General features: G+C 40.7%; 1 protein-coding gene across 1 annotated transcript in view; it reads right to left on the bottom strand.

Annotated features, from left to right (window-relative positions):
* Nucleotides 1-13,989, bottom strand: part of gbe1b (glucan (1,4-alpha-), branching enzyme 1b) — a 152,745-nt gene that overhangs the window by 39,843 nt on the left and 98,913 nt on the right. Inside the window, exon 13 of the mRNA XM_039821897.1 lies at nt 6,253-6,437. Coding sequence (XP_039677831.1) covers nt 6,253-6,437 — 185 coding nt within the window. The remainder of the gene's footprint in view (nt 1-6,252; nt 6,438-13,989) is intronic.

Raw genomic sequence — 13,989 nt, 5'->3', positions numbered from 1 at the left:
GCGCTTTTGCTGCCCCGAGACATTGGAACAAGTTACACCTGACATTTACTTTTACAGCTGCAGCTCTATTTAAATCTAAATTCAAAACTTATTTATTTAAAAAGGCTTATAATACATAGTAGAGCTGTGACATTTTTACTTTCTTTCTCCTGCTTATATGTAACCTTTTCTCATTTTACTGTTTTCCATCTTTTATTCTTTTATTGTATGCTACGTTGTTTTTACCTTGATGTAAAGCACTTTGTATACCTGCTGGTGGCTGTAAAGCTGTATAGAAATGAATGATGATTGATTGATTGATTGATTGATTCAATTAGCTCAATATTAGAAAATAAGACCCTTGTCTTTCTAATGCGAACACAAATCTATGTTGGGATTCACAGACTACTTTTAGTCTTACAGATAAAGATAGATTTATCAGTAACACTTTATTTGAAGGGGTGTGCATAAGACTGACATGACACCGTCATAACTATGACATGACACCTATCATGAACATGAATGAGTCTTTTTGAATGTTCATGACTGTTGTCATAAAGTGTCTTTCTGTAAATTATGACACCTTTAATGTAAAATTAGCATTGTTCGAGATGTTTGTAATGACAACTTGACATTAAGCAAGACAGTATAACCTGTTGATGTCTTTGTTATGACAACTTTACATTAACCTAGATAACATAACCTGTCACTAATATGTCATAGCAGGCCTAATGATCAAACTTTAAGAAAATATTTAGCTTTGTGCGTTAACATCACACTAAACTGTCATTAAGTGGTTGGTTTTTACATTGGACGTCATGAGACCATCGTAATTGTGTCATGAATAATTCCCTTGACCTCAAGTAAAGTGGAACCATTTGGACTTATCATTAAGATGTCATAAAAGTTGTAAGACCTGTTTGACGATAGTAAATGCAGTACGGAGTTGATTTAATGAGTTTTGGACATATAACGGTAGCTATCAGCTAACGTTACTTGTTGCTAAAGTAACCGCTAACTGTAGTTAGCTGCAGTTAGCTAGTATGCGCGGTTAGCTGTACACCTTGTCCAATTAGCTGACGCAGCACTGGGGCGCAAAGAGCCAAACCCGGAAAGAAAACCATCTCAGTAGTGTATCCCCGGTCGTAAAACTGGCCTACTACGCAAGTCTCTGAGGTTGTTTTTGACAGTTCAATGTAATGTTAACACATAAAGCTAAATAGTTTCTTAAAGTCATCATTAGGCCTGCCATGACATATTTATGACATATAGTTATGTTGTCTAGGTTAATGTCAAATTGTCATGACACAGAGATTGTTGTCTTGGTTAATGTCATGTTGTCATAACACAAACATCTCGACATACTTACAACAGTCATGAACATTTAAAAAGACTCCTTCGTGTTCATGACAGCTGTCCTGTCATAGTTATGATGGTGAGTCTTATCCACACCCCTTCAAATAAAGTGTTACCGATTTAATATATCAGCAGCAAAGCATCTTATGGATAACTGTAATGGGTTGCATCCCAGTTAAGTAATGTAGGGAATAAGTAGAACAGAGACTACTCTGGATGCCATAGTCTGCTTGCTAGTGCATACTGTACTGGTTTATTTACATCTCATCACAGGGGAACACCTCAAGTGATGCTATCCCTGCAGTAACAGGAGACTCAGTTCATGTCCAGAGTTCGGCCTTTTGAAGCTCACGGCAGCACATCTTCAAAGAGGCGTGCACAAATCACACTTTTAAGCAAAGTCACTGCATGTTTCCATTTCCGCTTGTTTACTTATACACCTGGGACAACAGGGAGAGCTGCCCACAGATCCTCTTCTGCTTCTCATTTTAACTACAAAACGCCCTTGGATCCTCCCACAACAGTGAAATATTGAACCGGAATAAAGAATAATTCCCACTAAGCACCATTACCTTGGCAATGGCATTGACAAGGTGCACGGCGCATTCAGACTCATCTGGTTATTACAGCAGAATATCAGAGTAGTTATTGGCGTTATCTGTGAGTGATGTTCTACAAAGTGTTTTTGCGATATTGTATCACATCTCTGAATAAGCCATTATTGTCTCAGCTGCTTCCCAGCACTGTCTGAGACTGTCTGAGACCGGAGTGCACGGTCAGCTACAGAAACGGATTCCCTGTCTATTGCTTCTACTCTGACTCCTCATCTTCCCTCTTGTCACTTCTAATATAAGAATTTTAAAAATATTTCTCTCCAGCTGGTCTTTTAAAATCAGTGACAAACTATTTAAGGGATTGTGTCTTTGTGTAGTGATTTAACAAAATCCTGTGCATTAGATATATACTTGTCTCGCATTGCCAGACCTTCCTCCACAGCGCTGCGGCGGAGAGTCTGGCTAGTCCACACAGCATTCCGGGATGGGAGATAAACGTGCTCTGGTTTATTGGCATTTCTTTAAACCACAATCACCATCGTCATGGACGGAGCAACGACGTCTCTGCAAAATAGCCTCGGGAAGGACCGTTTGGTGGAACGTGTGTACGTTCAAAAGTTGTTTTAGTCGTGCAACAGAAAACTTTTTACCCTGCAGAGATCTGAGGAGCAGTTAACCATAGTCCTCACAAATCCACCAGAGGTTAGAACGCCAACACAAAGAAAGAGGAAGGTGACGGACATCCGGCCGGAAAGAGGGACATCCGGCGGAATTTCCGGCGGCACCGGAACAATCCCAGAAATGAAACGTCATGGCTATAGATAAGCTACACAGGGCTCCAGACTAACTTTTTTCACAAGGAGCACAGTGGCCCCCTACTGAAAATTTTAGGGGCGCAACCAGAAAATTTAGGGGCACACACCGTAAATCAACATGCTAACCAAATATTCACATTTCTACTAATTTCCACTGTATTACTAATAAATACTTTGATAATAGATGCAGAAATAACAAGTGCTGTTTCAAATTTAGTGTCACGTTTGAAGATGCAACATAGAAGGCACCATTGCTGTCATGACAGTAAACAAAATATTAAAAAAATATACCGGCTCTAGTCTACAATTACAATGAATTCACCTTAAAATGAAACATGCATTGTTTAGGCTACTACCCTTAGGGTTGGGTACCTTTCGCATCTGAACCAATATTGGTACGGATACCTGAAATTATGTTCCAGTACCCAACGGTACATTTTTTCGGTACATTCCCTCTGTAATTACAAAACAATTATTTCAGTTGTAAAAATAATTCCAAACCTATTTATCCTATGTACTTAGAACATTATGTTATTTTATTAGAATATGTTACACTCTAAAGAAATTAAACAAAAATAAAAATAAAACCCCTCCCTCTCTCCTCCCAAACCCGTCCCTACAACCTATTAAATTGAATAATTATTTCTTACTCACTGTAACTTTTTTAGCCTTATTTTCATCATGACCGTTTTTAATTGCGCTTTAATGTTGTAAAGCACTTTGAATTGTCTTGTTGCTGAAAGGAGCTGTAGAAATAAAGTTGCCTTGCCTTACACCCTCAGCCTGTCAGTCAGTCACCAGGGCACAGCTGCACACTGTTGTGCCTGCTGCTTGTCTCAGAGGAAGTGTAACGTCAACAGCACCGTGACTGTTTTTAATATCATATAGCAGAAAACGCTGTCTGCGTGAAGTTTTTAAAAACTGTAACCATACTTGAAACCACTTTATCGGCATCACTCACTGTGACTTCAACAAAACAGCCGACGTAGTTTGCGCCGATCGCAACTCTGCGTGTGTGCGAGTGTGTGTGTCTATTTTCAGAGAGGACAGATAAGCTTGCGCTTACGCGCTCAGGTACCTACGTTTCGACATTTAACGTGTAAAAAAAGGGGGCAAATGTACTGGTCGCACATGTGCGACTGGATGTAAAATTCAGTCGCACACTCTCAAATTTTGGTCGCAAAATGCGACCATTTGGTCGCAGTCTGGAGCCCTGCTATATACTGAACAAATAGATGTCTGTTCATCATTAAAAACACTTTGATGACTGATACTGTATACTTTAAATCAGAGATCTTCAACAGGGGGTCCTCAGAGTCAGTGCAGGGGGTCCGCCAAATTATGTACAAAAAAAAAAATATTTCAAAAATTAAAATGAGGCTGAAAATATGTATTAATATGAATGAAACATTTTAATAGCAAAGATGAGTTGGCCTATTTGTGAAAAATATGATTTACACATTGAAGATAAGCTTAGGTAACTATGGTAGCCATACAGTTAAGCTTGCCTTCCAGATAGATGTTTAACATTAAAACATGATGCTTAAATAATATCCATTTCTTTCCATCCATTCTGCGCAGTTTAATATGCAACTGAATTGTATGTATACATGCGGTAGGGGGTCCCTACTCGGTCTCTCTTTAAGCTTAGGGGTCCTTGGCCCTCAAAGACATTGAAGACCCTTGCTTTAAATGGTTTTGGAGTAGGTCTTCATTAGCCTTGATTTAGACTGGACCCTATTTAGACCTGGCCTTGGAACTCACTTGGACTAAACTAAAGGCCCCTAGACACTGTCCCATTGCAGATGTACTTTGTAGCAGCAGTTACATTCTGAGAATTTTGGTCCTAAATTTCTGAAACTGTCGGAATTTTGGTCATCGAGTCTGTAACTCTGCCATCAGTGTGTCGCAGTGAGATCTCGGACCACTGATTCATGGACCAGAGATTTCACCTCGCTTCTCTCACAAATGTCAACTTTTGTCTCTGACTGCCCTAATCTGTACAGCGTACCGGGGCCTTCAGAGTAACTGGCTCGATAAGACCTTTTGAATTTGGTTTTCCTGTGTTAATGACTTGACTGGCAACTACGATGTTACATAATTATTATTATTATTTTGGTGGTCTCGTGTCTAATGTTTTAATATCCTGACGACAATCTGTCAAAACCTTTCTGATGATCACAGAATAATTATTCAGCAGCTTAATATGACAACAGAACCTTGTCTCATCTGTGATCAAAAACATTATGTCGTAATAATAACAAAATATGATAGCATAACAAAGCATGATTACTAATTACAAGTGCATCCACTCTGGCAATTCATAAGATGTATCTACTTAAAAAAAAAAAAAAAAAAAAAAAAAAACAAAAAAAAAAAAAAAAAAAAAAAAAAAAAAAAAAAAACTCTCTTCATTTTGGTGGTTTTTTTTTTTTCCCCCCCCCACCCAAATTATTTTTTTAATAAATCAAAGAAAGAACAAAATTAGATGATGTCCTTAAGTATACATTGTAGGGCTGTCAGCCAGGGAAAACAGCAGGTCAGCACTGCTGCCAAATGTATGCATCTTCCCTGCCATTAACATCCTTTGGGACCAGCATTCTGTCCCATTCCCCCAGAAGGGAGCTCACAAACCAGCCAGGCTCTGCTTTCCTTTGCCCTACCTCCAACGCTCCGTTTCATCCAGTTGTAAAGGCTGTAAGAGGTTCCAGTAAGGCAGAACACACTTCTGATTGATGGGCCAATATGCATAAATTATACTTGTGAACCAGACATGTCTCTAATTCTGCTCTCTGATACATTTCCTTCTGTGCTACATTTGTCTGTCTGTCGGTCAGAGTGTAAGGCAGCAAGGTGAAGAATCTGACGACTGATTGACGAAGGGAAGGGATATTTTTGAATCAATTACACAGACTCACTTCTAATCCCTGTCAATTTAGCCACACTCTTCATTTGCATTATCCCACTACTTTGCCCCTCAAGAGAAAAACATAATTTCTTCTCCCATAGACAGCAGCCAGAGAAAGATAACTCTCTTTATGGTGCATTTACCTCCACCTGCCTCACTACTCCCCAATGGAGAAACAGGAAAACTGGCAGGGTGTGTAAAGAGTGGCTTGGAAATAAATGTATTCTTGAAAGAAATCATCAAATATGAACTAAATCAGGGCGCCTGGTTGGCTCACCTGGATGAGCGTGTGCCCCATGTATAGAGGTTCAGTCCTCGTCTCATCAGCCGCTGGTTCGGTTCCCACCTGTGGCCCTTTGCTGCATGTCATCCCCCTCTCTCTCCCACTTTCCTTACTTAATCTGTTTTTATCAATAAAGGCAATTAAAGCCAAAGAAAATAATCTTACAAAAAAAAAAATATATATATATATAAGCTAAATTATTTATGAACACTTGTTTGGGATACTAAAAGTTATTACATATTCTGTATGTGACTAAAGAACGGTGCTGTGACATTATATTTTCATGTGTTTTTTTGTGTGAGAGTGTGAGAGTGTGTGCACAAAGCCTACTGTACAGTGAGAGTGCGATGCCCTTACAGGTGGGGCAGCCAGCCAGCCATACTTGTCTTCGGTCCGGTTCATGTCCCGGTCAAAGGCGTAGAGCTGAGAGTAGCGGAGGTGAGCCGCATCCAGTAGGTTAAACTGCCGCCGGGCGTAGTGGTAACTCTGATTGTTCCCTTCTCTAGGGAAATCCAGCCACTCAGGATGGCCAAACTCATTCCCTGCAACACAGAGAGTGTTATTAAAAAATGGGCATAATAAAGGGAAAGGCACACAGTCTCTGTGAATTAGCATACTCTATCGTGCCGTTCTATATGAGGTTCTTTTCAAGTTTTGTGCAATTTTTAACAAGAGGAAGAAAAAAAAAGAAAAAAAAGACAGAGATCAAAGAGACCAGAGTCGGCAACCTTCTTCTAACCCCGGCAGAGGTTAGTACTTTCCATATTAAAACAACAGAGCCACCATGCTCTTGTGACCTTTTTCACCAGCTACAGTGTGCCAACCTTCCTGTCACCCAGGACTCTGCCCTTTCATGAACAACACACTCAGGAAAATAAAAAAAAAGCACTGTGAATAAATCCCAAAGCTTTCATTTGAGTCTCACTTTTTCAACAAATATATGCAAACATAATTCACCCTGATATATTTATATATTATTTCTCCACAACGGAGAGCAAAGTCTATGCTGGAAATGAGGAGAAACTGCAAAGAACTATTTATAGGTCTGACACAAATAAGCACAAAAAGGGGAAAATTCTCCAGGAGATCTCCCTTTATCTTGTTTATTCATTCATAATTTTTTAAGCATTAACTACATTTGTGAATTATTCCCACAACCACCACTATTTTGCTTTTAATGTAACTACTAAGATTGTTCATTTGCCTTAGCATCTTTTAATTGAGAGGGGAAGCCAGCAAAGGCTCAAAAACGTCAGACGAAGCACCATGGATGGAGAAAGCGTTACACAGTCCAGATGTAAGGCCGAACGCATACTGCTGAAGTCGGGGAAACGGCGGCGGCCCTGTTGCTACAAAGCTGTCACGCCAGGAGATGAGATAATGAATCCGTCATCGGTTGTCGACACAACATCATAAAACAACAGCCAGGGTAATTGAATTCCCGGCAGAGGAAGAAACACACAGACAAGAGACAGAGGAAGATGCATGACAAGAAGAAGAAGAAGAAGAAGAAGAAGAATACAGGCTAGTTGTTTATTTGGTGCTAAGAGCATCCACCTCCTTTACAAAAAGAAAAAAAAAACAGAGTGATGGGATGAAGTGGAACAGACAGGGGCTGACAGCAGATTCTAATGAAATACATTATGTAGGTGTTAAAAAAGTAGCAAACAATAAGGCATGGACTGCCAACAGAAAAAGCCCACTGCAGCACTTGCCAAGAAATTAGGGCAGCAAAGACAAGCACAGCGAGAGAGAGAGAGAGAGAGAGAGAGAGAGAGAGAGAGAGAGAGACTTTTCTTGTGGCATCTGCAACAAGCCTCCCACACAGCTGAACTTGAAATGTAATGGAGAAAATTACACCTCAGACTTGCAACACTGGCAGTCAAAGGCATACTTTCTTCCCTGCACTCCAACAAGAGGAATGTGCACACAACAAATTAATTTTGCATCTGAAAATTCCTGTGTTGATATTTCACATGCAAATCATCTCGTGAAGCACAGCGCCTATACTGTGTTACTGATTTGTGTACACGGGGCTTTAATTACTGCTCCTGAGAAATTAAACGGGTCGAATTTCCCAAATGACATAAAGCATGTATACTCTTAAATACTATTATGACTACAGTTTTTCAATCTATTTTTATAAAGTACTACATGTGGCCAAAAATGTTTGAGGTAGTTAATCAAAATTTGTTAATCACAAAACAGAAAAACATTAGAAATATTCTGTCTAGTGTAGCTAGCCATGTATCTCTGGATGATAATTTGTTCTATAGTCAACTGACAAAAGTGATATTTGTTTGCTTCTATCAGACTATCATCACGCTGAGCTCATGATCATCACAGTGGCCCTAGATCAACACACTGCCTTACAACAGAACTGTAACTTCTCTTACTTAATCAATAATATATCCAAGTGTATTGAGATATGAGGTTTGAAATAATTAATTTGACTGTTTGAAGTCCTGGGACAATTATGAGGAACAGCAGATGTTGTGGATGTGTTAGTAACAGACCATGAGATGAGAAGTTTTCTGTAATTATGGTGTTTCAGTATAGCTCATAAAGTCAGCAAAAATGAATATGATTCTTTCTAATACTACAATTTGATTTGTTTGTGAGATATGTTTACCATTAAAAGTTTGGCTTCACTGTAGTGCAAGAGAGAAGGTCAAAGAGTGGGAGTGTTAATCAGCATTTGAATTTTACACCAATGTGGCCTTTAATTTCCGAAATATGATGGTCACAAACAAGGAATAGAAGCTATGGCAACAATACTTTGAGGGAAGTGTACCACATTGCGAAAATAGCACACTGGTGTCGTGAAGTGAGAACAAACTTTCTGGAATATAAAGTATGCTTTGGATTGGCGTTGGATCCATTTGGTGCGATCGTCTCCGTTATTTCTCGTCGAATAAGACGAGCACCTGATGAACTGTAGTTCTGTTTCAGACGGGTTTAAAATAACCACACGTTTTCACAGACTGAAATTTCGGAATGAATCTCTCCAACCCTAATGGAGCTTGTGCAAGGATGCTGCCTCTCATCTTCTTTTCTTCACTCCTGTCCAGGTTTGCTCACCAGGGTCACCCCAGTGCCGAGTATATGCTGCCATTTGGATCAAGACCCAGCCAGAACGTATCGACCACATGGTTTTAAAATCAGATGACAAGAAGACAGCGGTGCTATAATTGCTTCCCACATTTACTATGGATGAAGCTCCAGTGCAATCCCAGTGAGGCATACTGTACTTTAGTGTGGCAGCAGTTATGCAAGGCTCCCCTCTGTCCCTTCCTTGATCCCAGCTGCTGTGTCTTTCCTTAGCAGATGAAGACAGCTCCAGGACTGAAGACTTCTTGTCCTTCCCATTTTGGGATGTTGGTGAGTCAGGTGAATAAGGTTGGTGAGACTTTCCCAGTGTTTTGAAGTCTGTGTCTAAGACCATCAGCAGTAAGCTTCCCCCTTGTGGCCCTAGAGGGCACCTCCAAGCCATTTTACATCACCCCAGCACCTAAAGAAAACTGTGAAGGCATCATGGCAGGAGTCTCTTAAAAGGTTAAGGCTCCCAGTTGTGACTGACTTGTTTTTGTATCTGCCTTAGCAACACAAATGAGCAATTTCCCCGTGGATGTCACAGCCGCTGTGGGCTGTGTCACAGCCCTGGGCCCAAGTCGGCAGCTGATATGTCTGGTAGGCATGACTGCCCTCAAGCGAAAAGACGATGGAGTTCTCATGAGAATTCTGCTGCCACTAGAGGGACTGTGTGTCAATCTACCGCGTGACCGCAGAGCCTCGAGGAAGAAACAGCCCATTTCAAGAGCCTTCCTCCACTGTCCAAATCATCTTCCCTCCATGCTAAACAACAACACCACTGTACCACTGTTGGCTTCACTTTAGTACCGTTGGAGTGGAGATGCGAGGTCCCACTTTATATACAGTCTATGGATTGGCCGAGCATATACTGCACAGCACAAAGAATGAGGGAATGAGTGGCTAAGCCTACATAGTTTAAAAATTGCTCCACTTGTTATTATAGACCTAGGGTAACAATAGAAAACGAGATAATGGGGCGACCTCTAGCTCACCCAGTAGAGTGTGCGCTAGAGCTGAGGATCTTTGCCCGAACCAGACGGGACCCAACGGGTTCCGTCGGGTTCCAAGTGGCCTATAGCCTCCATGAATAAATGATGTTAAAACATGTATAAATGACCCATTTTTTACGAAAGACAAAAGGAGCTGTGTGCGTGCGGTGCAGTCTCTTTTTTTCTTTCTCTCCCTTTTCCGCCGAGTGGTGCGTGTGCCCGCTCGCGGTGTGAAGCGCGTGTCCGCGCTATTCTCCGACACTCTAATGACTGCTGACAGACGGCCTTTTGTACAGTAAACGGGTTCGGGCTTTTAAAAAGCTGTCAATCAAAATGTACTTGTCGGGCTCGGGCCGAACTCTGTCGGGCTCGGGCCTTTTCGGGCCGTAGTTTTAAGGCCCGATTACAGCTCTAGTGTGCACCCCATATAGGCTGATTCCTTGGCAGCGGCCGCAGGTTCAAATCCGACTTTGCTGCACGTTCCCCCTCTATCTCCCTTTTCCTGTCTTCAAGCTGTCCTGTCAATTAAAAGCCCAACAAATCATTGAAAACTAGATACGGTCTACATTCTCAGCCCACTTGAAAACCCAAGTATAAAAACAGAGGACTGTGCTGAATGAAAGATGCCAAGGACTTGCTACAATTTGACAACATTCATTCAAGAAAACAACATGATTTCTTTCTTATTATTTTACAAGGGCAGTCACACTAAGCATCGCATTCTCTGGATTCAGGTAGCATTCACAAAATATCAAGACCTGTCAAAAGGGAGAAATGGCATAAAAGAATACTCTCAAACACTGTGCTAGAGGCGCCTCCCTTTAAGTACCACCTAAGGAATAAGCCCTGTGATTACCTCAGGGAACACATTTCTCAAGGAGAAAAAAAAAATCCACATTCAGATACTCTTTCACTGTCAGGCATCAATATGTGATGTTCAATGCATAATTTACGATTTTGGTGTATCCGCCCTCAGTCTGGCTCGTCAACATCTACAGTTCTTTTGAGTTCCTTCACTTCCCAGAATGACTTTCGACATGCCCTGGAGAAATGGGCTCTCTGTGTTGCACTGTGTTGCATACAGTATGTGTAGAGCATGTGGTGTGAGCGAGAGCAACCACAGTGGTGTTAAACATTTTATGGCGAAGCAAAAGTCAGAGATGGATCAATGTGTGTAATGCACAGTTCAGCCATCAAAGAGGTTGTTGTACTTCACATGCCACGGACAACAGATCCATGAAGGTGCAAGCTGCAATTTCACAGGTATTCAGCTATGTGCCATGTGTCTGAGGGCTGAGTCTACCCAGAGCTGTGTCCCAATTCCATGCAACATAATAATTCTAAGCAGGTTTTGAGAAATCTGCTTGATTTGGGAGTGTGCTGTTCACGGACTCTGTTGTCCCAAAATGCAATGCACAAAGGAAATGGTGGAGTTACTCACAGCTGCAAAATTGTTTCAACAAATTGTGGATGGAAAAGCTCAGTGAAAACCTCACAAAACAAGCAAACAAAAAAACTGGATAAGCCATTTGCATTCTCTTGAAGTTTAATCAGCAGCCATTTTCTAAAGCTTACTCTAAGTTGGATTGACATCTCTCATGCCAAGTCTTGTATCGCCTCCGAGTATAAAACAGAAGAATACTATGATTGCTTGTATACTAAAAAAAAGTATACTATAGAAATGTGTATATAGTGCTTGCTGTATGAAATTAGTATGTAATTTGGTTTTGGCTTCTGGGAGCTCAATTTTTTCCAGCCAAATGTGCACCAGGTCATTTCCCTGATTAGTTCCTACTCTCTGGTTGAAGATGTGCTCATCAGTCAAAATGGGCTCATTGGAACTAAAACTAGAATTCAACCCCCCATGACACATGATACCACTGCAGGCCAGATGTTGGTATCCCTGCACTACAATGGACTTGTTGGATTTTTCAAGATGTTAACTTGTTTGCTCTGGTTTAAACAAACTCTGATATGTTTGCCCATCTGGTTCAATTAGGTCTTGTTCATTTAGGAAATAAACTGTATATAAAGATGGATGTAGCGTCTCCACTTCCTCCCAATGTACAAAAGTAAAGCTAAAAAAAAATTCCAGGATATTGGTGCTGCCATCTTGTTATTTTGGAGCCAGACCGCGGTATTGAAGTCCCGCCCATACTCATGACCAATCCCAGCCAATCCCGGCTATCAATCATGGCGTTTCACCCCATTATCATAGAATCAAATAACTAATAAAACCAAACTTAACAGAAAAATGAACACTTGAACAAACATCAGCGTGATCAGAACTACCTACAATAACAGAAACCATCTTTGGGAAAAATATATTTGACGTGTATTGGATTTTTTGGGGTTTGGATGTCCCATCCGCTTATACAGTCTATGCATCAAGATTTAGGAAGGTGAGAAGATAGTCATTTGGTCAGATTGACAAAACCAATGCACCTAGACAAGCTGGATAAAAAGGTCGGTCGCCTCAGTGGTCACGGATATAAGACATTTCCAAGAATTCAAAAGTTGAACTAAACAATTTTGGATCATTTGTCACTGTCTGCTGATTATGACAAGAATTGTATCCAATCACACTGATGGCTCATTTCTGTCTCCAGTCTTCCATCGTGTCACAGTCTGAACTGCTGCTCATGATCATCTGTTTCTCTTTCTGTGAACTTTGTGTGACCACCGGGGAAAATACAGTAAAAACTTTAAGCGCCAATGAGCACAATGTCACTTGCTGTCGGTCACTGGAATTCATTTTGTTTTGATTTTCCCCACAGGCCCCTGTAGCGCTGATGATGCAGAATAGATCACCGAAACTGTCCAATAAATGAGTTAACCTGTCAGTCCATGTGACTTTATGTTCACAACTCTTGGTTTGTTTGTAACAAGTCAGCGTGAACCCATAATGGACCAGAGCTAAAAGGAAACAATGGATCGCTTTTTTCCCTTTGGTTTAGACTCAGTGAACTGAACAACAGGCGTAAACACAGTCGGGGCAAAACTAATGAGCATATAAATGAACTGTTACTCCACACTGCATTTTCAAATATTTCAACGTGATGTGACTTCATTTACTGGCCCACACTTGACCTGCACAAAATACGAACACCACCACACAACAAACTGTACCCAGAAATGGTAAGTCTTTGGCTAACTGTTAATGAACAGTGTGAAAATGTTTCAGTGTGGACTTTTCCATAAATGAGCTAATCCTTATCATTCACTTGCTCTGTGAGAGTGTGCGTTTGGTATATGGGGGCAGGGAGGGCAGGTACACACACCAACATACACAAAGGCACACACATACACAAAAACACAGGGGTTAGAGGAAAAAAAACCTGATCTTCCTAATCTGTCGAAGACAGCGCCCGCCCAGATACAGGCCGGGGCTTTGATAAAAGCTCTCAACAGAGCTTCATTAACCGTGTAAGTGCACCAGCCTTTTTTGCCTGTATTTACTTTCACTTTCCTAATGTTATTATTTTATAAAGTCTAGTGGAGATGATTGATTTCCTGTACAGGTTGATTCAGTGCCCCGTAGAAGCCTTTGACTGTTCTTTTCATTTTAGCTTTAAAGAAACACATTGGACACACCTCCATTAGGTAATCATTTCCCTCTCCTCTATGATAACACGGCAATGTTCCTCCCATATGCCTGCATTAATCACCATGATAATAACCTTCCTCTGCCTCCTCACAGCTGAAATAAACCAGATAGCACATTCGGTAACGAGGATGAAATATGATGGATTCTCACCACAATACACACATGAATAAAATCATCATTTGTGTCTCATAATATATCTGGGAAACGGTTATCTGAGATAAAATACCGTGAGGAGTTTAATATATACAAGGGTTTTTAAACAATCATTAAAGGATAATTTCAGTTTTAAAAAAAAAATTTTTTTTACAATGTCTGACTGCAATGAAATCGGATGGGTAGGAAGATAAATACTCATTTCCAGGTAAATTGTTTACAAACTACACACACAAACACACACACAGCAAA

This window comes from Perca fluviatilis, chromosome 2 (genome assembly GCF_010015445.1).
Source record: "Perca fluviatilis chromosome 2, GENO_Pfluv_1.0, whole genome shotgun sequence".
NCBI lineage: Eukaryota > Metazoa > Chordata > Actinopteri > Perciformes > Percidae > Perca > Perca fluviatilis.
The sequence above is the reverse complement of the archived record's forward strand: the minus strand, read 5'-3'. Positions and strand labels throughout refer to the sequence as shown.